The sequence below is a fragment of the Chelonoidis abingdonii genome, chromosome 16, assembly GCF_003597395.2.
Source record: "Chelonoidis abingdonii isolate Lonesome George chromosome 16, CheloAbing_2.0, whole genome shotgun sequence".
NCBI classification, from domain to species: Eukaryota; Metazoa; Chordata; order Testudines; family Testudinidae; genus Chelonoidis; species Chelonoidis abingdonii.
In genome coordinates, this window is record NC_133784.1 from 9,345,083 (window position 1) to 9,371,476 (window position 26,394).

General features: G+C 43.5%; 1 protein-coding gene across 2 annotated transcripts; it reads right to left on the reverse strand.

The window, feature by feature from the left end:
• Nucleotides 1–597: 597 nt before the first annotated feature.
• C16H10orf71 (chromosome 16 C10orf71 homolog) lies at nt 598–25,927 on the reverse strand. 2 transcript variants are annotated; one of them, XM_032766654.2, is made up of 4 exons: nt 25,625–25,927; nt 24,447–24,537; nt 9,018–9,229; nt 598–6,976 (listed from the first exon to the last, which is right to left on the reverse strand). In XM_032766654.2, the coding sequence occupies exon 4, from the start codon at nt 6,798–6,800 to the stop codon at nt 2,199–2,201; it is 4,602 nt and encodes a 1,533-aa protein (XP_032622545.1). In that variant the 5' UTR covers nt 6,801–6,976; nt 9,018–9,229; nt 24,447–24,537; nt 25,625–25,927; the 3' UTR covers nt 598–2,198. The 2 variants fall into 2 exon arrangements, with proteins under 2 accessions (XP_032622545.1, XP_032622546.1); XM_032766655.2 differs by lacking the exon at nt 24,447–24,537.
• Between the last annotated feature and the right edge of the window lie 467 nt (nt 25,928–26,394).

Consider the following 26,394-nt stretch of genomic DNA (forward strand, 5'->3'; position numbering starts at 1 on the left):
AGGAAAGTACAATGCCTTGAGGGCGGGGAACTGGACTAGATAACCTTTTAAGGTCCCTTCCAGTCCTATGCTTCTAATGTGGATGGTACCATGTTAGAAGTTTGCAAAATATTGGCAATAAAAGAGAAAAGCGTTCAACATTGGACTCGTGCCTTACCATACCGATTTGAGAAGGGATATTTGTTCCTGAAACACTCATGTTTTACAAATGCTTGTGCTCAAAAATGAGCCCCTTTTCCAGGGGAAACTGGAATGCATTTTTCTGAGGTAAAATGAGCCCACTCCAAGTCAAAGATTGCATAGAAATTTGAATTGTCACAGAATATTTGCTTATATTTAGACATCTTGTTGAATTTCATTGAAAACTCAAATCCTAGAGGTGCAAACTGGCCCCCAAGTCACAAAATTGCGTCAGTTTTGCATAGTTCTCCACAACCATTAAAATATGCATGAAAAAATAATTTAGGGCCCAATCCAAAGCCCACTGAAATAAACAGAATGATTCCCATAGACTATTGACTCTAAGGGAACTGTATCATTGAATGGGTGCGATGAATGGCAGCATTTGTTTGGCTAGTATAGGTTCTGAATGTACAGGTGTGTGCCAGCGATGGGTGAACCTCAGATGGTTTGAAATCCATGCTCAGTTTGGGGAAATATTGAAAAAGTGAAGTTTAATCAAACCCCTTTGGTCTATGTCATGAGAACAAGGTCTCTCATGAGAAATCCAGAATTTCCTGGAGCCTGTTAGGCTATGCCAAAAGAACAACAACTGTCAGACTTATTGTTTAGAATTCAGCTTTTTGACTGTTTTTCTTCAATTATAGACAAAAGGCCTGATTCTCCCCTTTCTTACTCAATTGAAAATCAAGAGAAACTCTACTGGAGACAACTGAGTTATTCTGGTGTAAGAGGAGAATCAGGCCCGAAGTTATTCTTCTATACAGCTTTTACTTTTATATTTCCTTTGGAGGAAAAATGGAAGTGGTAAGAATTAAAAAAGAAACCAGTGCACAGAATAGAGACATTTATAAGCAGACATATTAATGTATATTATACTTGTGCCATCTTGTGACCATGCATTTCTGACTATGCAGATCTTTGACAAGGTATCCTCCAGTATATGGTGAAAAAAAGAGCTTAAAAAAGGGTGGTACAAATTTGATACAGATCTTTCAAAAAAAGCGATGATCAAAATAAGTTGCTTACTTACTGCACTTTCTAGAAATTACTAAGTTGGCTGTTCCTTGTCACTTTTTAAAATCACAGAATGCACCAGTCCGAAATAAAGAACAACTAAACATTTCTCACTTTTTTTAAGGTTAGCTTTGTGTTTCACTGGAGCTTGGTAAGAAAAAGAAAAGCATCTGAAATACAATGATCCAAAGTTTTCCCATTCTAACAAAGCATATTGCAACTGCATCTCTTTCAATTTTGCTCCTTGGTAGACTATTTCCAGGCCAAGTTTCAATCTGTTGTAACTCCTGAGACTGTGGGTGAATATATGGAACTATTCGTCAATCTTAAAATGCTAGCAGCACTTTAGCGGGCATACACAGGTATATCAGAAGAGCAGAGCTGCTGCTTTTACTTTTCAGGGTTTTGATTTGCTTTCAATTCAGGTGCTGTTTTGTATATCCAATATACAATAATCTAGTCATTAAATTTTGGCTTTTCAGTGTACACAAAAAAGGTGACTCTCTGTCAAGTATATCTGATGTTCACAGCCCAATATTGTCTATTGGTAAATGTGGGTCCAAGACAGAGAGCGTGAAGAGTCTTAATTAGAGTTGCTGTCTATTCTGTTCTGAGACTGTGCTACTCAGCACTCTTACTCCCCGTCATCTGTCACACAGACCATTCCAAGCACTGGACAAGATCGCCTCCAGTTTTGCCATCTTTGCGACCCTAGTGGCAAAGCAACAGCAGTAGCAGCAGCAGCAGCAGCAGTAGGTGGTTTCCTACCATCAGATTTGGATTTTGCCAGCATTGCCCCTTTGTTTTGTTGATAAGCCAGGGGCTCACCCCAACAGCAAATTTCTTCACAGTGACACCTCTCCCCTTTGGAGTTGCAAGCTTTCATTTTCTTTCTCACCCAAACCAAGCCACAACAAGATTCAGACTTTTAGTGTTTACATATCTCGAATGTGAGTCTGTCTGAATATATTTATATTTCAAATAATTTATCATTTCAGTTCTTAAGATATCCCTTCAACAGCAAAATCCTCTAAATCACTGATTGAAATGATGTCCATGTTTGTAGCTGGACTTGTGTCTTTTGTACAATTACACTGAGTTTCCTCAGCGTGTTGACTGTGAGAGTCAGATACAGGTTCAATATAGGGTTGACTCTCTGGCGATTGAGCATCTCTGCCATCTTGCCAACAGTCTTCAGCTGCTTCTGCTGGTGCTCCTGGTACTTTCTGCATTAGTGAAAGAGGTTCAGAGAGTTGGGAAACTGATCTCATAGGTGCCACAGGTAAAGGTAGCGCACTAGGGTATAATACACAAGGAGAACTTAAATTTTCCAAAGAGGCGGTTTGGTGTAAGCCCCTTTCTGAGGAACAGATGGGTACCTGGATGTATTTGCCAGTTTCTGGCTCATAAAAGGTCTTTAAATGAACTTGACCAGAGAGATCGACAACAAAGTACTGCCCTGAGTCAGGATCTTGAAGGAGTTTACGCTGAGTTGCAGGTAAAGAGGGTATGGGGCTTACTGACTGGGCACCTTTGAGTCTCACCATGCTAGATTCTGTAGGAGGGAAAGGCGAACAGGACACAGGAGATGGTGGAGAATGGATCAGGGTTAAGGGGGATAATGGAATCTGTCCAGAATGGGACAGCTTTCTCACAACAGTATCTTTGTGCTCTGTTTGAAGGTTCTTTTGCTGTGCTTCTATCTTTTTTCTCTTGTTTGCCAGCTTTTTTGCTCGCCGCAGGGCCTTTTCGCTTTTTGGTGGCACAGCAGGTGGCTTGCCCAGCGGTTTCTCCATATGACTCTGTGATCTCTCGTTTGTCATTCTAGAATTGCTGGTGTCCTCAGCGAGCAGGCTCCTCCTCACTGAATCGAGTATTTCCTCTGCAGAAATATCAGCATTGTTCTTCGTTACCAAATTCAACAAAGTGGAATTTGTAATATCCTCTGCCTTTGTTACACTAGAACTGGCAATTTTCTCTGACAATGGACTGGTAACAGCTGAGAACGTAATGCTGTCTGACCTTGGGTTTGTTACAATGGTACACTCAAGATCGTCTAACACAGCAGGTATTTCTTCCAAGTGTCTGATGTCTCTTGACACGTCACTGGTTACAGGACAATACACATGGTTCTCTAATATCGAGCTTATTGCAGGAGAATTTATCTCCCTAGTGATTATTTTTTTCGCACATGATCCACCTCTCCGATTAGACAAAAGATAATTCTTAAAATAATTTGTCTTCTCTTCTGAAGGGGAGCTCAATTTGTTTTGTGCTGAGCTAATTCCTAAAGCTGATTTTGACCGTGCTAAGTAGTGCTTCATCTTTCCAACCATGGGCTTCTCTTTGCTGTGGTGAACACTTTCCTCATTACTTTTCCCAACTTTATTTAATAAAGTATGAGTCACTTCATTGTCTTCCCTTGATGCCCTTAATGAAAAACTCCCTACATCTTCTGAAAGGGTGGGGTCCCATATTAGTCTAGTGTTATCTGCCCCTTGAAAGCCTGTGCCAGCTGGAGTAGATCCCAGTGCATTGGCATCCTCATTTCTGATTAGTGCATCTTCTCTTGCATCCTGTTCTTTTATGTTTCTTGATAATGACCGGTCAATCTCTCGAATGGTAGGTGTACCTTGGCCCTGCTTGTAAAGCTGCTTGTCCTTCTCTACACTAGCTTCCAATCTGCTTTCTGTGTCCCTGTAACTACTACTGACTGTATCTTCTGAGGACAGGGACCTAAGCAGAGGCAGCTTGACTGCCTTTATCACAGGAGATGATTTGAATGTGTTGTCTTTAATCAGAAACAGACTGGGTTTGAATGAATTTGAAGACAGTGGTGATGCTGGCTCTTGTAACAGGGAGGTGGAAGCATCCTTGTTGCCTTCTGCTGGAGAATTCATACTACTGATCTCTTCCCTCTTCTCACTCATCAATTTCTCTTCTGCCATGCTCTCGCTGTCACCCTGGGCCACCTTTCTTTCAGGCTTTTCTTCTGTGCTGGTGTCACAGTTACTAAACGCATAATACTGCAACTCCTCTTTCCCTACCGGTTTCCTTTTCACTTTACTACTTTGCTTGTCATCTATATTCATTTTACTCCTACTCCTCTGGCTTTCTTCAAGGCATGCTTTCTGAAACAGCTGAATCAGTGAAAAGGGCTCCTCCTGAAATGGCTGATCGACTGTGGGCACAAAAGAGTATTCGGAAGAACTACTGCTGCTTTTGCCTTTATTTTCATTGCTACTTCTTACACTGGTTTGATTTGCATTGTTCGGTGCATCATCTTCTGCTGGTGAAAGAAGTTTTGGGGGAATTTTAGGGTCATCATTTCCATTCTGGCTTTCAGCATCTTTCTCATTTTCGTGGCCTTGTACACTCGAATTATACATTTGCATTTGCTGCACAGCTTTTGCATCTGCATTGTCTCTACTGTAGCCTTTCAGTGAAGGATAATGTTGACTTTTCCTTAAACCGTGTTTGTTTGACTGGTGTCCAGAGATGGACACATTTTCACTGTTCTCAGTGTCTTTCAATAGATCTTTGTTTTTTGAATCATCCTGTCGCAAATTGTCCTGATTTTGGTAAAATGAAGTATCTACTGTTACTTGGGGTGAACTTAAAGATAGGTAATTATCTGTGACGTGTCCCTCTAAATCAGTTTTATTGTCCTTTTCTTGGATACTGTCAGTTTGTACCAAAGATCCATGGCTTAATTCATCTCTCTCTGCAAGCTCTAAGCTACTTTCTTCTAGAAAACTGGACACTGTAGCATTCATTTTTACACTTTCTTGTTTCATGTTTTCTTTAGCCTTATTTTTCTCTTTTAAGAGAGGAGAAGGACTATAAGTGCTTTTAACACGTTTTCGAACATCCTTCAGGTTGAATAATAAACTTGGTGCTTTAGACTTGTAATTATCCCGAGATTGATAATCACTAAATCCACTTCCCTCATGTTCTTTTGTGGCTGCAATGTCAGGTATTGGTGGTGTCACCAGCACTGGTTGATTTGTTGTCTCTAGTTTTAATGGTATGATTGGTGTTAAAAGTTTTGTGATGTTGAAAGAGGGGCTAATGGATTCAGGGGAGTTTACCTGGTTATCTACTGCAGTTGTGTCAGCAAAAGGTTCAACAGCAGATGGCTTTTTATAAAAAGAGAATTCCTCTCCACTGAGCTGTAACTTTTCATTTGAATTCTCCTGTGCTTTTGCTGCTACCCCTTTTATATTTCTCTGTTTCCTCCATGGTGGACAGATATAGTCCAATTCAGGCTTGGTTGCCTTCTTCTGAGTGCAAGTGACTTGGGACATAGACAGTGGTGGAGCTGGGGCCTTGAATACAGGTGATGAGGGGAGATCAGGGGTCTGGGACATGGGTGCTAGGGGTGGACCAGAGACCTGGGCTACAGATGTTGGAACAGAAACCTGGGGTACAGATGTTGATGGGCCAGAGACTTGGGGTATAGGTGCTGGTAGAATAGGAACCTGAAACTGAGCTTCTCGAGGGTCAAGGTGTACAGGCATTAGTGGGCCAAGGACCTGAGGTACAGTTGCTGGTGGGACATGGTCCTGGAATTCAGTTGTGGGGGGAAATAAATCCATTAGGAAATCTTTTTCCTGAATTCTAGCACCTATGACCTTTCTGGGTAGTGGTTTATGTTCAGAGGTGTAGGATGGTTTAACCAATGGTGTTTCTTCAAAGTGTGTAATATCCTCCTTTTCTGGTATATGATCTGCAAATTCCTCTTTTTCACTTAGTTTATTATGATGGGCATTCCATGATTCAAAAGCACTGTTCTCGCTGTGAAGAAAATTGCCCTTTTTGATTGGCTCTTTAACTTTCCCACGCCTGTTTTTGACTGTCTTTTTAGAAGAGCTGGTGAGATTTGCCTTAAATACGTTTGAAGTGTCCATCCATACAGGATGATAACCATCTGGACCACAATAGCCCCCATCAATTTTATTATGTCTCTTCTGGACCTCGTGTTTGTCACTGAGCCAGTGGTTATCTCGACACAGATCAGAAAAGTGGAAAAGTTCCCTTTGGATATTTAAAATTGCTGTGTCATCCCAGAAAGCCATGTCATTTCCCTGAATTAATTTGCATTTTTGAGAACTATTTTTAACTGCTCCCAGGGAACCTTCTGGATATTGGTTTTCAGTCTTATCGAATGTCTTAATCAAACAGGACACTTTGGAGGCATGTTTGTTTTTCCTTGGACCAGATATTGGCAAATTTGGCTTTTTCCTTTCTGCAGTGCTGTTTTTAGCAACTTTTTTCTCTTCTTGAACACGTTTTGGTAATTGCTGGAATGTTGAAGCCTGTGTTGTATGCTCGTTGTTTTTCGATGATAACTTATTGCAGATATTACTTTTCCTGATGGCATGGTTTAGTGTTCCTTGGTGAATTTTACCAGAGAATTGGTGGGTGATTTCCGGTGAAATGACAAGCTCCAATTCCTTGTCAGATGCTTCAAGTTCTGCCACGCACAAACTCTTGAATGCTCGGTCTGTGAGGCTACATACCTCTCTGTCTGTGTCATCCAGGAGGCTCCCTATACTAGAGGAGTCACTAAGTACATCCATGTGTTTCTTATTTCCCTGCATTGTCCTTGTGAGTCATGAATAAATTATCCCAAGCATTAATTGCATATGTCAAATAGGTAGAAGATTCTGTTGGATATTCCCAATTGTTTGCAATGTTTTCTCCTAGAATTCTTCTTCCAGAATGTATTACTTTACATTAATTCACCTTATGGAATCACAAAACGGGAGTTTCTCCTCTGCAAAACCAACAAACATGAAAATACAAATGAGCATACACTGTACAATCCTGTCCTACATACAGCATCTTCCATTAATTTGATCCTATATTTAATCAAATCAAAATCTCAGGAATCAAATAATTAGTGTTTAAAAATACTCTTATGTTGGTCACCGTAAATGAGTATCACTGGATAATTCTATCATTGGAAGGTGCCATTGAATTCATAAGACGGGGTCTCGATTCAGCAAAGCACCTAAAACCCATTGATTTAAATGGGACTTAAGCACATACTTAAAGTTAAGCATGTGTTTAAAGTGCTTTGCTGAACATGGGCCAATGCTTTTACATGAGAAGAAAAGAGACAGTTGTAGGTTTCACACATGTAAGTAAACTGAAGTAAACTCTACTCACCCCTAAATGGCATGAAAGCTACAAACTGCTTTGTCTTCAGTGGGATTTTACCACTTGTTAGTTAACAAATAATAAATAATGCATGGTAAGGCTAATAATACATGGTATTTCCTACAGTGAACACACCCTATAGAGACCCGTAATAGTCAAAGACTGAGTAAAATCTACGTGTTATAGGCCAAGGTTTCAAAAAATGTGATCCCATAGTTAGGATCCTAATAAATGGCTAGATTTTTAAAAGAACTGAGCACCCAACCATTCCCATTGATTTCAGGGGTTTATTCTATCATTTGACCACTTATTTAGATGCTTAAACATGAAGGTTCAGGGTTTCAACTTACAAAGAGCCCTTCTTCAAGTGTGACTCTGCTTCCTTCCCCAGCCCTGAAGTACAGCTTTCTGTAGCTCAGAAGCTTGTACCTTCCACGAACAGAAATTCGACCGGTAAAAGATATTCCCTCACCTACCTTATCTCTGTTCTATTCAGGTTCTTGTACCAGCTTGGCCCTGTGGTAAATGACATCAATAGAGTTGCACCTGCTCTCACCAAGATCACACTTGGTCTTTTAGGATGTATTTATTCCCAGCACAAATCCACTTGAGTAAGTAGAGTTACACCAGACATAAATTTAATCCACTGCATATTAACAAATCCCAGGCAAATGCTCTTGCTACAACATACTTTCGCCAAGTATGTTAGAACGCAGTGGATCTGGTATCTTGAAATTGAGGAGACTGCTAATATCAGCATAGCCAGCAGAAGGCAGGACAGCCTAGGGGGACCCATTAGACCCACTAAAGGAGCACAAGCAACAGTTGTTCTCAATTTCCAGAAGGGACAATACCAAAAGGCAAGAATTGTTAATAGTTCAGTCAGAGGCTGTCTGGGTCTCCCATTAATCCACTGGCATTATGCAAGTTAAGAGCCACATTGTAACAGCTTTTGGCTCCTCTACAGCAGTCTGCCGAGATGGACCAGGGCTCGCTGGGGATTATGCTGGACCCAGTGGTGGGCTGGTGTGGCTCCACTGTACCTCCAATGCAGAGCTGAACTGTATAGGCACAGTACAGCCCTAAACTATTTTTGATTCTCCCTGTATATATATTCAAAAGCATGAGCCAGGCTGTTGAATAAAATGCCTATCATAGACCTGAGATATGAAGTTTGGATCCAGATCTGAACTCCCCCTATGTTTTGATCCAGGGTTCCTGTTTGGCCCATCTCTCCTTTAAAGAGGTCTCCTGTAGAAATGGCTTGACAGCTGGATGCTGAGATTTCAGTAAACTCCCCAAACATGGCTCGGGGTGGTCTATATCAGGGATATTTCAGGGAACAGTCTTGCTCAGATGGGTTATTCAGATTTAGTTCTTACCCTCCTGCTCTCATTAAAAACTCGGCCAACCTATTCCTAGACTCACCTGGCTATAGTGGAACCTGATTCTGTCCCCATTGATTTCAGTGGAGCTACCCTTGATTTACTCCAGAATAAGACCACACTCAGGCCCAATACTTACTGATACTCCATTTCCTTCTGTCTAGGATTTCTCTGACATGGCTTAACCTTCCTACCCCAGCTTAAATTATGTTCAGCCAAAACAAAGAGAACACAAATGACATGCCATCTCATTCTTGCTGGGGCTCTTACCTGTTATGTGAGTGGATACTGCAGGCACAAACCTTTTGTGTAATTTTGTCATCTGTGCTTGGGTGTATTTAGAACTTCCTCTCATGCTTGCATTTGGCCTCATTGCTGCCCATCTTTAGCGAGGAGTTAAAAATAGTTCAATGAAGTAGATTTGGCAGAAGTGGTGTCATAATATGTTTTCGACCTTCAGCATTTTTGATCTCTAGTGAACTCTGCAATTCAAAAACAAATTCATTTGTTTGTGTGAGCTGAATTAGGTATGACTGGCTCATGTATTGGAGCTATTCATTCATACATTCACCCTGTAATAACCATTTTAGTGGCCAATTCCAGACTGTCACTGCTGCTCTGTAATTCTCAATTTAGCACAGTTTTATCCATAATCTGCACAATTTGCAGTGAACTCTGCGCTGCAGTAATTTCTCTTTGCTCCACTTTTTCAGCTCTCAGTGGAAGTTACCTAAGTGCCTTTTGAAGATCTGGACCTTAATGCACTCAAGACAATAGGTTTAAGTATTCCATACTGGTTCCTCTGTGCCCTCAGTTTAACACCCCAATGTAGTCTGCTTTCCCTTGGCCCAGCACACCAGCTGGGGAGGTAGGACATATTGGCAGCCTAATTGAAGACTAGAGATGTTTTATTCAACAGGAAGGCAGGGAGCTAGTACCAATCCCCTCAGTCTCCCAGCAGCAAGAAACTACCTCTCCCCAGCCCTGTACTCTCCAACACATGAGAAAAATCCTTGGAAATTAGCCAGGTATTTAAATGCAGGAGAATTGAAGTAAATTATGTCTGTCTGGCCAAATTTAGAGAGACAAGGTGAGTGAGGTAATATCTTTTACTGGATCTTTATTTCACCGAGAGAAGTTGGTCCAATAAAAAATATTACCTCATCCACCTTGTCTCTCTAATATCCTGGGACCAACACAGCTACAACAACACTGCATACAGCCAAATTTAGTTCATTTTAAAACACAACAGTATTTCATGTGTTTTTGCCAAGAGAACCTGGTATTTGCCCAGACAGCTGACAAAAAGGAAACTGCAGGGGGAAAATTTTGAGGGCTATGAACATGAACTACGAGCTTATATTTTTTAAAAACCACCACCAGAAAAGCTACTGCGGCTGGGTTCGACACCTCAGGTAGTAGGGTAAGGAGCCTTTCATCTTTAGGCTGCTCATCTGATGGCAGCCCAAGCTGATGAAAGCCAGGAATTGTTACCGTGTGCTTGGTATTTTGGTATTCTATGAATAGATGAGCGTTAGTCCAGTTCCACCCTTCTAACACTCAGGGTATGTCTACACTGCAATTAGACCTCCTTGGCTGGCCCATGCCAGTTGATTCGGGCTCAGGGGGCTTGGGCTAGGGGCCTGTTTAATTGTGGTATAGACGTTCAGGCTTGGACTGGAGCCCAGGCTGTAGGACTCTGTGAGGCTGGAGGGTCCCAGAGCTTGAGCTGCAGTCCAAATGTCTACACTGCAATTAAACAGCCCCATCCCTGAGAGTCCATGTCAGCTGACGTGGGCCAGCCAAGGATGTCTAATTGCATTGTAATGGACCCTATGTGGCAGTTGAAGCAGAGAGCAGTGACTGAATGAGCTATGGTCACTGAGTGCTCCTCCCTTTCCAAACGGTGGTCCTTCGTGCCTAGAGCCAAGACACTTAAAAGAGGAGTGGTGTATGGGGGAAACACACTGCTGTTTCCAGTGCTGCCCCTCTGCTGTAGAGAACCCAGAGAATTTCAGGTACGTTTTAGTTAAATGGAAACAGACTGAACTTTCCAACATGGATTAATATTCACCAGAAAGAACAAACAAAGATCAGAAAGAGGAAACAGTACAGATTCCATATTAGAGATGGGGGTCAAGCCTCAGATAGCAAATCTAGATCTGCACATTCCAGGAGCATTCAGATCCAGGATTTCGGTTCAGCCCATAATAGAGATGAGACCAACTGGGAAGTCTGGCTCTGGATTCAGATCCAAACGTCCCCCAAGTTCAGCCAGGCCCAGATCTGGTGCTTTGATTTCAGGCCTGTATCTATTCAATATCTACCTGCCTGGTTAGGCTCATGTGCCTTTTTGCCACTGTTGTCTTTGGCAATAAGGACAATATTCATTACCAATGAACAAGCAACAGAAAAGAAGTCTTGACATTTTAAGACCTTTCAGAGAGTAAGCTGTCTAGCTGGGAAGAACAGCAGCTAACTACTGTTAGAAAAAGCACTGAAACTGGATTTAATCATTAGCAGGCCTGGCACTTGGATGAAGAACCTAGCAAATAGACTAAAACAGGCTCAGAAAACCTTTACATGGGCTCTACCTGATAGTCTCCCTGATCATGGATACACATTCTCCTCAAAACAAAACTAGCCTCCCTTTTTGGGAATTTACCAGTGCTGACCCCTAGAAACTCTAGAAAGGCTCTCCACTGATGTGATGATGAGCTTCACCAGCAAGTAAACCTACAGTGCAGCACCCCAAAGTCACTGCTGGGTGAGGTGCACAGTGTTTTCCACCTTTGTAGTTTGGTTTTAAGGGGAGCATCAATTTAATCTTGACTCAGGGAAAACTCCCACTGACTTCAGTGGGAATGTTGCATGTACAAGGACCTCTAGACTGAGTCCTGTATGGCTGGGGTGGACTAAATACCTGCTCTGCTGTTTTTTGGTTGCTGTGAAGCACACTTTAAGTGGGTGCACAGGTAGTGTCAAATTTTGGAGTGCTCTCTATACAGAAGTGAAGTAGTAACAGCGGTGGCAACCAAGTAGGGTGACCAGATGGAAGAAAATATCTGGACGCATGTGAAGGGGGAGTCCCGCTAGTGGAGCAAAAAAAAAAGCTGAGGTCCCGTCATCAGAGAAAAAACAAAACAAAAAACAGGGAAAAAAATATCTGGACAAATGTCTAAATATCGGGACGTCTGGTCACCCTACAACCGAGTGTTCACGCTGGCTCAAAGAACCTTTGCAATGTAACTGAAAGCCCTCTAAAGCAGCAAAACTGAAATAAAGGGTTAAGCATTATAAGAATACAGTATAATCTGTTAGAGGAACAGAATGTCAGCAACCCAAAGTCATCCAGCATGATACAACAGCTGAAATATTGGACAAAGAAGCTGTTTATAACCCACTGAGTAACCTGGTGAAGCCACATTCCTCTACCCTTTTGGACATACATGGCAGCCAGCTGCACCCAGCGAGGCCCTGGAATTACATTTGAAATAGCTGTAAAATTCAGGCGTGGATCAGAATTCAAATTGTTCCGTTCAAGGGACTTTGCATTTGGCCTATGGTAGAGGCTGCGCAAGTGATAAAGTTTGGAGGCGGATTGGCAATACTCTAAAGCGCTGAGTTTTCAGTGTAGGCTCATCTCTGATCTGAAATAATTAAAGCACTTGTATAAATGTGAATATTTAAGGGAGCTAACTGAAAAAAGGGTGTTTCATTCCTAACGGACTTATCCCAGGTTTTCAGTGGAGCACTTCCATGCCTAGCCCGTTGTGATTAGGAGGTAAGGTTACACATGCTATTCCTGTTCTGGCAACGGCTGAACGTCAGCTTTTGGGCAGGGACTAGGTAAGCAGTATACTTGACTGAAGGCTTGTGACATCACTGTTGCTGCAATATCTGAAGACAGGTTTTTATTTTTCTCCTTTGGGTCGGCGTTTGGTTGAAATGTTGCACCATGATGCATCACTGTGGCATTTTGGCAGGGACCCTGTGTGTTACATTGCAGCCTGTAGTCATCAGCCCAGCCTTGCCCTGGGGGGTGGGTATCTTTTTATTTTTATGTGATGATTTTTCAATGTGGCACTTGCTGTAAGATATTAGTCTGTAAGGAATCCCAAAATCTGCATCCACAGGGTGAATACTGGGCAAGGTTTATTTAAGGGAGTGCTTTGCTTGCACTTACTACTTCCCCAGAGCCTCTAATCAGAGGATTCCTACGTTCTTTGCAAACAGCAATTAATTCTCACATACCCCGGCGAAGCAGATCAGTCTCTAATGAACTGGCCATTGCTTGTGCAGACACATGCACCGCAACCCTCTGTTGGGTGGGAGCAGAACTTCTCCTCCATGTGTCATAGGTTTCCATTGCTTACAGCTAATGGCTGTTCTCTTTTGGCTGAAGTAGCACTGGCCTGTTTTCTTTGGAGCAGGAGGATCAGAGTTCATCCTGGCAACAGCAGGGACAGTTCTACATGGCCATTCTATTCAGCACGGTGACCACTAGGATGTCCTGTGCGGTCAGTCATTTATTACAGTATCATCATCTTCATTTTGCAGATTGGGAAACTGAGGCACGCAGGCCCAGCTCCTGAAAGCTATTTAGGCACCTAACTCCCATTGATTTTAGTGGGAGTCAGGCATCTAAATACCTTTTGAGGATCTGGGCCAAAGATGCTTCAGTGACTTGCTAAAGGTCATCCAGTGAATCACTGCCAGGGGTTGAGACAAGAACCCAAAACTTCTGTACATAGAAAATCACACACACTTCTACTCTGGTGTAGAAAAAACAAAACAAAACAGGGAAAAAATATCTGGACAAATGCCTAAATATTGGGACAGTCCTGATTTTATTGGGACGTCTGGTCACCCTACAACCGAGTGTTCACGCTGGCTCAAAGAACCTTTGCAATGTAACTGAAAGTCCTCTAAAGCGGCAAAACTGAAATAGAGGGTTAAGCATTGTAAGAATACAGTATAATCTGTTAGAGGTGTCTTGACTCAACAGTGGGTGAGCTGGGATGCTTGGAATGAAGATACCCCCTTGAAAAATAATGGGCCACAGCCTCAGCTCAATCAGAGCACTGCTCACAGAAAGAGAAGGTAGGGAATCAAAAGCCATCTTTGTGCTTCCCGATGCCTGGGCTGGCTGGGGACTGGGTTGGCCCACAGTGTAACTTAAAACTGCCTCAGAAGTGTTTTGAAGTAAGCTGGGATCAGATAATAACCATAGGGGATGGGGTGGGGTGTAATTCCTAGCTCTGACATCTCCAGCAATGACAGGCCAAGGCATGTCGGAAGGGTGTGTGCCACATAGACAAGATTCCCTAGGCTCTGCAGAGAGAGAATTTCTGGGTGAAGATGGCCATAAGGCACAATATGTGAGCAGGCCTCTACCCTGTCTCGCCCCCATGGGGTCATTTTTCAGTTAAGCAAAGTGAGCACAAAGTGGTTGTCAATGGGAACCAATCGGATTTCTCCAGTCTGGGGATGTTGCACCGACATTGCTGAGGTATATATGACTACACAAGGTGCAAGACCATAGACAACCAGGACTAAGATGGTTCAGTGATTCCTTCCAGACCAGAACAAGGATTGTGAATGCAGAGATTGATCAGGGAGGTGATAACGATGTAAGAACTAGCACGGGTGCCTTCCAACTACCCAAGTATAATGTGGTTGAATGTTGCAGTGGGAGATGATTTGGAAAAACCTTGGGCCAAATCCTCAACTGGTATAAATGGATGTGGTTCCATTTCAGCTGAAGATCTGCTCCAACAATAGTATCTTGGACAGCTTTCTCTGGACTGTAGCAGAGGCTCTTCATGACTTCAAGCCAACTTCTCTTATCAGTTAAACTGGTATAAATCTACAGTAATTATTCTGACATCAGGAAAGTTACTTTGGATTTATATTAGTGTAACTGAGAGCAGAATTTGGCCGTGTGTGACTCAAACTACATTAACCTCCAAGTCCAACTCCCGTGTGTTACTCATAAGAACGTGAGAACAGCCAGACTGGGTCAGACCAATGGTCCATTTAGCCTAATGTCCTGTTTCTGACCGTGGCCACTGTCAGATGCTTCAGAGGGAATGAATAGGAGAAGGCAATTTTGAGTGATTCATCCCCTGTCACCTAGTCAGAGCTTCTGGCAGTTGGAGGGTTAGGGACACCCGAAGTATGGGGTTGCGTCCCTGACCATCTTGGCTAATAGCCATTGATACACCTGAGTCCATTAACTTATCTATTTCCTTTTGAACCAGTTATTCTTGTGGCCTTCACAACATCTCTTGGCAACAAGTTCCACAGGTTGACTGTGCGTCCTGCTGCCTATTAATTCCACTGGGTGACCTCTTGTTCTTGAGTTATGTGAAGGGGACTGGCTAAGTAACTGTGATTGTAACATAGTAAAGTTCAACTTCCTTGTAGGGGGAACATAGCCACAAGATGGTGGTGTGACTAACATGTCAAGCCGAGGGATTTTAAATCTATCCAGTATTACTAAGCCCCCATATTTAAAAATCCTGAGTCAGACCTCCACCAAAATCATGAGCTTTAAAAAGAAATAATTAAATCATGCTTTTTGGTCACTCCTCTGGTTTTTAACAACTCTCCTTTCCAATTGTCTGTGACAACTTATGTTGCAAGTTCTCGCAGGTTTATAGTGAGTAAGGCAACTTTGGCTATGTCTAGGCTACCCGCCATATCGGGGGGTTACAATCGATTGCTCGGGGATCGATATATCGCGTCTCATCTAGACACGATATATCGATTCCTGAGCGCGCTTATATCAATTCTGGAACTGCACCAACCCCAACGGAGTTCCGGAATCGACAGGGGGAGCCGCAGACATCAATCCCGCATAGTGAGGATGGGTGAGTAATCCGATCTTAGATATTCGACTTCAGCTACGTTATTCACGTAGCTGAAGTTGTGTATCTAAGATCGATTTCCCCCCATAGTGTAGACCAGCCCTTTGCTCCCCCATGCAGGAGCACTTACTAGAGAATCCACTGAGAGCAGGGCACTATTGTGCTAAGGACTGGCCCCACAGATAATAAGAAACAGTTCCTGCCCTTCAGGGCATGTCTACATTGCAAATGGGAGTGAGCCTCCCAGCCTGGTAGAGAGACTTGTGGTAGCGGGGCTGGCCCAGTGCACTGAAGAGATCTGTGTGGACACTGGGGCAATGGCAAAGGCTAAGGCTGGCCACCGAGCTCAAGGCCACCCTACCCATGGGATCCAAGCTCCAGTGGCTGGCTGAGTCTCTGCCATTGCTGTAATATCCACACAGCTCTTTTGAATGCAGTAGCTCAAACCCCATTACCACAAGCCTGTCTGCACAGGTGGGAACACTTGCTTCCAGCTGCAGTGTAGACATACCCTAACAGCTTAGTGCAAAGCCTGGGGGGGAAGTTTGTGATATGGGATCTGCAGCTGGGATTTACTAAACTACTCTCATAAGGGGCCACCAAACCTCCATTAGATGGGAATGGCTTTTGATCTCTGCTGAGCTGGGCAGGCTCCAAACAGGTGATCTACGGGTGAAAGCTTTCATTACTCATTACTAACTCCAGGGGTGTTCATTTCCATACAGGCGCTAAGCTGACACTGTTTGGACTGAGACTGCTTTCTGGAAAGAAAGGTTTATTACATCAAATTCTGACCACTGGAGCGGACACCCGCAGGGTGTGCCCTTCTCTGCCCAGACAGACAAAATTCTCACACGCTGTTCTTAGGGCTTCTCTGCACGTGAAAGTTAGCATGGGAGGGATAGCTCAGTGGTTTGAGCAGTGGCCTGCTAAACCCAGGTTTATGAGTTCAGTCCTTGAGGGGTCCATTTAGGGAACTGGGGTAAAAATCTGTCTGGGGATTGATCTTGCTTTAAGGAGGGGGTTGGACTAGATGACCTCCTGAGGTCCCTTCCGATTCTATGAATTAAGGGGTCAAGTGCACGCTAAGTCTGCCACGCTCTATTCAGAAAGGGACCACTCTTGTTCATCATATGCAAATAATAAAAATGTGACAGTAAAATAAACTGTTAGGCACAATATCCAAACCCACTTTTAAATACAAAACCTTCCCAGTCACTGTACTGACCTCATCTGCTTCAACTACAGCAGTGACTACAGTGTTATTCTCTGCCTGGATGGGGCCATACAGGGAGATGCAACACATGCATTTCTAGAGGGTTACACAAGTACTTGAGAGACATCAGTAAAACATTGGGATTCTTGGTTTCTATTCCTGGCTCTTGGAGCAGAATGAGGTCTAGTGGTTGTAGTAGCATGAGTTACACACACACACCTAATCTGTCTGACAGGCTCCTTTTGAAAGACTGCAAAGTGGATGAGAGTTAGATCTGTTTTATTAAAAACATGGTTTCAACTCCCAGCTCTGCCTGAAGTGACCTTGTGCAAGTCCTCCATTGTCTTAGCTGTGAATCTGCAGTATAGGTTCCCCTCAAAATATAAAATATTGACTAATAATGCGGGCCCAGAAATATTGACAGCGGTCAGAAGAAAAGTTAGCACTAGAAGTCATTGCTGGAGATCAGTGCATGCTCTGTAGCCCAGAGGACATTGTGATGGGAAGTGCTGCACCCTGGTTTGGTTTCCCAAAATGCATGTGAAGGCTGCAGCTTTTCACGTCATCACAAGGCTGCCACCAACAGTGGCCAAAGTCCCATTACTTACGATAAATTCATGAGAGATGGCAACACTGCTTATGAGGAAGTTTGAGTGTGACATGAAAGATAAGCATAATTCTCATTGTGTGTGTTATATGTCCCCTGTGGCACCTGATCCACAGAGGAGGTGGGCCTATTATAGCCCCATGCACTTGAGCCAGGTTATTTAGCTCAAGTGGTAGAGGTTGGTGCCACAGTGTATTTAGCACCCCCTGAATGTCCCTCAACAAAGAAAATCCTAGCAAGTGATCTGTTTAGTTTGGAAGGAGGAAAAGATTTGCTTGCAACACAATGCATGTTACAGGGAAAGCTTTTTTGCTCCTCCTGTTTATGCCATCCCAGAACCGGTGCCCTGCCCATCACCTTTGAAACAAGTAAGATCCTGTGAAGTGCAAAAATGACCAGGAATGAAGTGGCAAAACCAGTGTGGGGAAATGGCAAGGTACAGGGCAGGAAGGCAGAGAGCAGAGCATCAGGGTCCTACAGAGCCACAGGACCGGGGCCGTGTGCACAGCCCTGTGACTGACACAAGCGAATGATATTTAAGCATTAAAGACTGAAGAGCAGGGCATTTCTTGCTATTAAATAGCTAAATGGAGGAGTACACCATGGTGGATCCCTGCAGTGGCACTGGGTAATTGAGAGCCGCTGAGTTCCCGAGGATCAGAGTTGACAGCACAGATTAGAAATCCACAGGCCAGTAACATCCTGTACAGAGAAATCCTTTTGGCTCTACAGGGGGATGATCCCACAGATACCAGGATTCATAGATTCCCAGGCCAGGAGGGGCCACTGGGATCATCTAGTCTGACCTCCTGTATAACCAAGACCAGAGAACTGCCCCTCAATAATTCCTAGAGCAGGAAAACAATCCAACCCTGATTTACAAATTGTCCATGATTGAGACTCCACCACCACCCTGGGTAAGTTGAGGATTCCCTTCAGTTCTGTCCCTCTCTGAAACTGCAGATGCCCCACCCTCAAGACTGTGGAAGAGCTTTCCCAGAGTCAGATGTGTGGGTTCAAACCTCCTTTCTAGTGACAAAATTTAGGCTGAAGAAGCAGGTTTTCATCTCCTGTCTTCCCCTCTTCAATAAAAGGAACAGGATGAAATTTCCCAGAGAAAGAATGGAGGAAAGCAAAAGATCCCAGAGCAGAGTGCTAGCATGGTCTGCAGTAGGTCAAAAGACACAAAACCTACAGCAGAAGGCACTGGAGCTAGACACAAGTGGAAAACAAGTTCCCACGGAGAGGAAAGTGCTGAAAGACAGAAATAGGGTTTGGAAGCAAAGGTAGATGGAGGCCCAGAAGCAGAGATAGAGAAGGCCTTGGAAGGAGAGACCCAGACAGGCAGAGTGACAGCTGCAGTCATGGGGAGACTGCAATTCCATTGAACTCTGGAAAGTGAGAAGCACAGGACGGGGACCCTGTGGCACTTTCCCCTGTCGCTTACACAAGAGTATCTGCAGCAAGCATCTGACCTTGGTAGATTTATCCATCCCGGTTGGGAAATATAAGACTGACATCCGCCTGAGCCTGACCGCATACACCTCCGCCCTCTCCTCCTTCAAGTCCATCCTTAGGTCAGTGAAGTGTCTGAACTCCAGTCCACCCCAGAAGGAAGTTCAGACCCACCCACGCACAAACACAACCTGAGGAACTAACAAGGTGCAGTGGCGTCAGTCGAGGGAGGCACTGTGGAGGGTGAATGTGGTCCCCCTCAAGGTTTTTGCTTCTTGCTCAAAGTTTCATAGGCCACATAGTCAGGGCCTGACCGCCATTGACCGACCACTGTTAAGCTGTGGTCCTGTACTAAATCAGTACAGCTGCTGCCCGAGCAGGCCAGACCATCACTCCTGCTGTGGTGGTCACAATGCTACTGAAATTTGGCCTAGCCACCATTCTGTCCAGACCAAATCACCCATAGTGTGTGACCTAGGGAGTCTGTTCCAGTATGTCAGAGTATGGGGGCATCTTCTGAGAACTTGACTCCTGGCCAACCCCGCTCATGACTATGTGGTGAGAGAAAGAGGAGACTCCTTAGTCAAGAAAGACCCAGAGTCCCTGCAGGGGGAAGCAGGGATTAGAACAGCATCTGTGCTGGTGGGGGTTGGGACCAGAATTTGCTCCCCTCACTCAGAAATATCTGAATTGGCACCGTTGACCAGACATGTGCTGCAATCGCTTGGTTTTTGCTGGCTCCCCCCTTTGTCCCTACTTTGCCCTTTTTGATTGTTGAAGTAGGACTTTGTTGGCCTTTATTTTTCTTGGGGAGAGGAAAAATCATATTTCTGGTTCCTCTAAGGTGTTGAGTACAGCCAATATATTTCTAAGTACATTTAACTCCTACTGCAGGGCTGTCTAATATTTCCAAGGAAACATTTCGGATGAGTCTAGGATGATTTGTGATCCATACAGAACTTTCTAAAGATCCTGTGAAATCCAGAATATCACAGGGTTTATTAAACTAAATTCCTTCACACACAAAATGGACATCAAGGTTTGACACTTGAGTTTCAGTTTTAATCGAAAACAGTGTAACACTTTTATTTATTGAGGACCCGTCCCTGATCCTCCATCACTGAATGCAATTCATAGGCTTCATACAAATTGCATCCTGGGAAAACATACCCTATCTGCAAATAGGAAGTCTGACTTGTCAGACAGGTACAAGTGATGCCTCAGAAAATGTCTCAGCAGCGCAACCATAAACCATTGAACATTCTTCTTAAACAGGCACCAGGTGCAGCACTTACAGGCCATGTCCTACACACCACGCCAGATTCTAGCTTGACCTGCATCCCCTGCAGCTTCACTGGGCTCAGGGGGGTATAAGTCCGTGGAGAATTAGGCCATAAGCAGATAAAAATGAAGAACCAGTTTATCCAAATCCAGCGCCTCTTTATGCACTTATGGGACAGAGACTGAGGACTTTATTCAGTTATTACTCAAGCCCAGGGTAAGGCCTGACAGAAACTGAGGGCTGAATTCTTCCTTTGTTCCAGATTTGCACGTGTGTAATTTCATCAACTCCACTGGAGTTATGGCACAATTACAGCAAGGTACGTGGGAGCAGAATTTGAGCCTGAGTAGAGGCCTTGGGATTTGAGTCATTAGCAATAACCAATGTCAGAAAAAAAGCAACTAAACTTTAGGTCTTTTACTGTTAGTCTGGATCCGACTCACTATTTCTTGTTCTCCAGTGATTCTGCATTTCCATGCACCCCGTGCTTAGCGCTAGTCAACACCAATACAGACATAATCATAGAACTTAAGGCCAGATGGGACAGTCATATCATCCAGTCTGACCTTCTGTCTATCACAGGCCACCGAGACCACCCTGCACCCGCACACCAACCCAACAACTGTAATTAGACTGAGAGCTGGCAGGGCAAACAGCTCAGACCCGATAGGGATATATGGCTGGGAGATTCAGTTTCCAAGGTTTCGTGCTCATGCTGCAGGAATACAGCTATTTCATACTGCTGTAGCCGTCAACGCTCAGTAGATTAGTACCTGTCACAAGTGTTTTGCCAACCAAGTGGTGGGAGGGTGGGGAAGGAACTAAAGCTTCATATACATGCCAGTGTGTGTGATACAAAATACAAAAGAATCAATCTAACATAGTAATATCTTCCCTATGATTATATCCTGCTCCTCAGAATTTGTCCCCTGCCTCTTCTGTAATTATATAAAATTAACCAGTCTAGTGGAGGACAGGCAGGGCCCCATCTACCTACATAGCACTGGAGATATGTGTGGAACAGGTGCTCATCCATGAAATAACCTTGAGAAGACAGGACATGGGGCCTTTTCTCTTTCTCTCTTTTATTGTCTCTTTCTTGAGGGATCTGTGATCTTGGATTCTCTTCCTCTTAATGAGCAACCCACCAGTGGCATCCTTCTGAATGACCTGTTTCCTCTTTGGCTGCGTTGATGGGCTCCTAGTATTTACTGTTCTGCTTTGGGAACCTGATTTGATGCTTTGTTCTCAGCGCTGTTGTACTTATGTCCTAGTTTCTGTTCTCCGTTTTAAAGCAGCGCTCTGAGACCTTGACTGTTGGTTGCTTTTGATTATAAATATTCGTTATAACAACAAAGAAAGATGACAAGCAACTAGTTCTAACCAGAATCTAGTCCTGCTCATAGATGAGTTTGTTGTCACCCATCTTGTATACCACATCACTCACCGTCGCCTCGGTAAGGCCAATTCCCTCTCTGTGTATCCATTGCCACAGCAGGTATTTTGCTCACTGGAGAGGTTCCAGAATCCAGGGTCAAATATGGACTTTTGGAGCCCCCCAGCAAGACATTATTGTAAGATACTCATCCTCTCATTTTATCCTCCTTCCCTATTTCCCAGATCTCCTCACTCCTTGCTCTCCCGCTTGCCTGGCTGAGAGGATGGAGAAGGCCTTAAACCAGGTCGTTTCCCAGAGGTGTGCTTGGCTAACTGCTGGACGCTGTGTGTCACTAACAGAGCACCACTCAGTGCAAACAGGCAGCAGCAGACTCCACAGTCCTGCTGAGCACAGGATCACCCTCCAATCAGGGTCCTTTTGGGCCCAGGTGTTGCTGGGCCCCAAAGGCCCAGTCTACTTATGTGCACATGTCTACAAGCAATTCAAAGGTACATTCAAGAACTGAGACCACATAGGTAAACAAAATTACTTCTCAATCCAACCCTTTTGTGGAAACATACCATATATCAAATCCTGAGTCATTCCACAATGGCTCAAGCAAAAGGATTGACAGATTTGCCTGGATAACAGTTACAGGAGCTGGTCCATTCTCCACTAAAATCCCAAGCCTGCCCAACAAAAATCAATAGCGAAAGGCCCATTATTTTCCATAGGTGCAGGATCAGTTCTATGTTTTCCCTTGGCATGACACAGTATGCATAGGTACACTGCTTTGTGTGGATGCTATATCATGTTGCGTTGCATTTCTTCCTAGATGTGTGCATTGGAACACAATGTCTTGTATGGTGAAAAAAAAAACCAAGGGCATGGCAAACAGCTGAAATATACCATGCCCAGGGCAAAGGGGGACATCAAAATGAGCTCAAACTGAGCAGAACTGACTGTAAGGTATGGCAACCCATGTATGATCCAACTAAAGCTGATGACAGAGGCAGAGCCGGAGAGGCGGGCTCTACAGTAGCTGTGAACTGGCTGATTCTGCCATTTGCTGACTCCACACATTAATTTGATGCATGGCCAGAGTTAATCTTGTTAAGCTTCTTTAGAAACTTTTCTAACAAATTAAAGGGCCTTCTGTGATCTTAATGAGCAACCCACCAGTGGCATCCTTCTAAGTGCAGAACATGAGATATGAAGTTTCCAAGCATTGTTCGGATCCAAATCTCTAGCACATTGTTCCAAATAGCTGCAGAAGTAACACTTGAGAGCACACGCAAGGCAAGGAAAAGGGCGGGGAGTGATGTAAAGGAAGCGCTGCTGAGATGTAGCTAGGTGAGAGACTTGGAAATGAGTCTGCACCACTGCCGGGCCTCTTCTATTTGTGGCTAGATTACTTGGATTCCATCACTGCATAATTTAGATTAATCACTCCCAATTAGTGCCTCTGCATACATCACTATTAGCAAGCCCAGGAGACAGGCAACACAGAACTCAGTTAAAGAAACACACCCCGTGTCCATCCATGACCAAGTGGGAGGACAGCAAGGGGATTCTGAGAGAAGGGGAAGCCATTATCCCAAGTCTAAGGGGAGAGAGCACCCTCTGATGATCTCACAAATTGATTCAAATGGATTCTGGAAGGGAGCAAAGATCTGTACCACCCACTTCATACAGGGCCAGAACTTTATGCGAATGGCAATCACCCCCAAAACATATGGACAAGCAAGCAGCGCACATGAACCTGACAAGTGGCACAACTCTCACCATCTGATCACATCGTATCTAGATACAAATCAAGACGAATGTGCACCAAATCACAGTTTGCACAAGCCAGCTCGCGGCATGCAACCAACTTGGGCCAGATGCAGATGGCACAACTTCACTGAAGTAAGTGGAGTTACAACCACTTGCCTCTGGCCAAAGTTTGTCCACCACCAGTACAAAGTTCACACCCCCACACCCCAAGATACATGCTCTCGGTTACATATGCCATACATGTCTGGTAAATATTTCACACACCTGGATCCTGAAACACACACCACCTCACGGCACAACACACAAACCCTGGAAACCCACAACTTCCTCACGTGTCATCTTGCATGCTACACTCCACTGCATTATATGCAGAGAACAAATCCTAAATAGATTTAAAAAAACCCAGCAGCTGCATTTGCCTGATCAAGCAACTCCCAATGTATCGATAAACCTGGCTACAGTGGACAAACAAAACTGCATTTCACGCAAGTGGAATTTCTCTGGTCCTGACTCTGATTTCTTTTTGATCTGCATCTTTGCTCAGCTCTGGTAACACCAGCACAGACAATCAAATCCCGAGAGCAGACAAGGCAAACAGCTCAGAGCAACAGGTAGGAATGAAGGATTAGGGTAATCTATTTCTGGCTCACGCTGCAGGGATATAGCTATTTCTTACCCATTCTCCTGCTGGCAATAGCTCACCTTAACTGATAACTCTCGTTAGAGTGTGTATGGTAACACCCATTGTTTCATGTTCTCTGTGTGTATATATATCTTCCTACTGTATTTTCCACTGCATACATCCAAAGAAGTGGGCTGTAGCCCATGAAAGCTTATGCTCAAATAAATTTGTTAGTCTCTAAAGTGCCACAAGTACTCTTGTACTTTTTTGCAGATACAGACTAACACGGCTGCTACTCTGAAACCACACTTTGTTGTGGCCTTCAAATTCAGTAAATAAGCCCCTGTTACAAATAGTTTGCTAACCAAGTTGGGATTGGGAGGCATAACACTTGTACATAATTTGAAAACGGTCGGATACCACGGTGACAAACATGGTGGATAGATAAAGTTAATTGTATGTGGTCCAAAATACAACGGGATCAATTTTACCTGTTGGTATTTTCCATAGGCTACACCTTCAGGTCCTTATTCAGGAGTTTTGGTCTTTGTGCAGATAAAAATCCCATTGACTCAGTCAAGACTAAGAAAAAAAGTATATTGGCTTCAGTGTTTGACCTCATGATTATTACTTCTTTTCCATTCCTTTACACTCCTTCTCTGTTTCCCCCATTCTTTCTTTCCAGCCTGCGTCTTGGCAATGGTGGTAAACGAGTGCAGTGTCCCTCTGACCAATACAGTACAAAATTAAGCATCTCAATGATAAATTCAGCTTCCATCAGCCCCATAGGCCCAGGGTTTGAATGCTCTTTCCTCCTCAGCTCTCTTAAAGGACTGTCTAATTATAGACTAATGAACTAAGCATAATCAGTCTGGATTCTCAAGATCTATTTGGACTTTTACTTATTTTTTTTGCTGATGAGCTTTGCAGCTGGGATAATAAAACATGGTTCCCTATGCTGGCAGACTGAGACGTTCCTGCAACAACTGCCCTCCAAAAGCTCATGTCATTTAAGAAATTTTCCAGCGATTACAATTGGATACATGTCATAGCCCTGGTCATTTATATCAGCCCCTGTGCATTGCCTACACATTTGAACTATTTTCTTTTTTCATGCACTCATAGCACGCTCATTGCATGGAATTTTTCCATTTGTCAAAAAAAGGAAAAATCCCCCCCCCCCAAACCCTACACATATCTGCCCAGAGTTTTAGAACTATCTTTTGTGTATGCAATAACCAGCTGGAAAACAAAATCCATTTGTATTGCTTAAAGTTGTTCACAGCACAATAGACAGTTAAACAACACGCTGAAAGAGACATTCATAAGAACTTAGTAATCTTTTTAGAGGCTCGAGCTAATTTTCCATATAACATTACATTTTATTGCATAAACATTAGTCCCATAAAAAATAACAAAAACCCAACAACTTTCCATCTGGAGACTCTAAGAACAATCCTGCATTCTCCAGAGTGGGAGGAGATGGACAAGAGTAACCAAGGAGTCTTTTCACCTCTAATTACTGTAGGAAAAATATAAATGCTGCTTAAAGTTTCTTGTCTGATCAGTTTCACAGTGGATATTGAAGTGCGCACACGCTCATACACACACACACACACAGCATCAACATTTCCCTATTTTAAAAAGTCCATATAATTTTGCCCCTTACCTTCTGTGATCCAGTTTCCTGATCAGAAATAGTACAGCATTGTGCTTTCTTCAGTTAAGCCAAAACCTTACCCCACTGTATAGAACAGTTAGCTGATTACTAACTCGTCCCATTATTTATATGCTCCGGGATACCCTTTTTAACATGACTCTTTAATGGGAATAACAATTGAAAACCGAACAAAAAAAAGTAGAGAAGACCAAGCTCTGAGCCCTCACAGACCTGCCTAGTCAGGTGAAATGAAGCGAGCAAGAAATTCAAACTTACTAAAATGTACTTAAATAGATATCAGGCAAGGGAAAACCAAATGGAGTTCATGCTGGGGAAGAAGCAAACATACGTATTAGAATAACCATGTGGTGTCAAGTAACAGACATACTCACTCATCAGCTATTTTTACATTGCCAGTGGTAATGCTTCAGAGATACTCGGCAGAAGATGTTATGTGATTGGCTGGCCACAGCCAATGATTCAAACCTTAAAGCATTGCATTTTTAGGTCTCTAGGTGGTGGGTGAAAATGTTCATTAAAGTGATCATTAAAGACAATATCTAAAACATGAGCTTATGAGTAACACATGATTGTCCCAATATGCCAGTTCAGAAATAGCTCATTAGTCATTTCATCATCAGGCCTGGCCAAATGTATCCTGCATTCTTAGTGTAAAGACCCTGCTTTGCTGTCATTGTCATGAGCAGCCATCGTGAGAGAGGCGCTGTCATGTTGTTCATTATGAGAATTGCAATAGGGTACTAAATAATAGGGGGAAT

Excerpts from the sequence above, each read along its gene's own strand:
- C16H10orf71 (XM_032766655.2), bottom strand. The coding sequence starts at position 6,800 with ATGCAGGGAAATAAGAAACACATGGATGTACTTAGTGACTCCTCTAGT.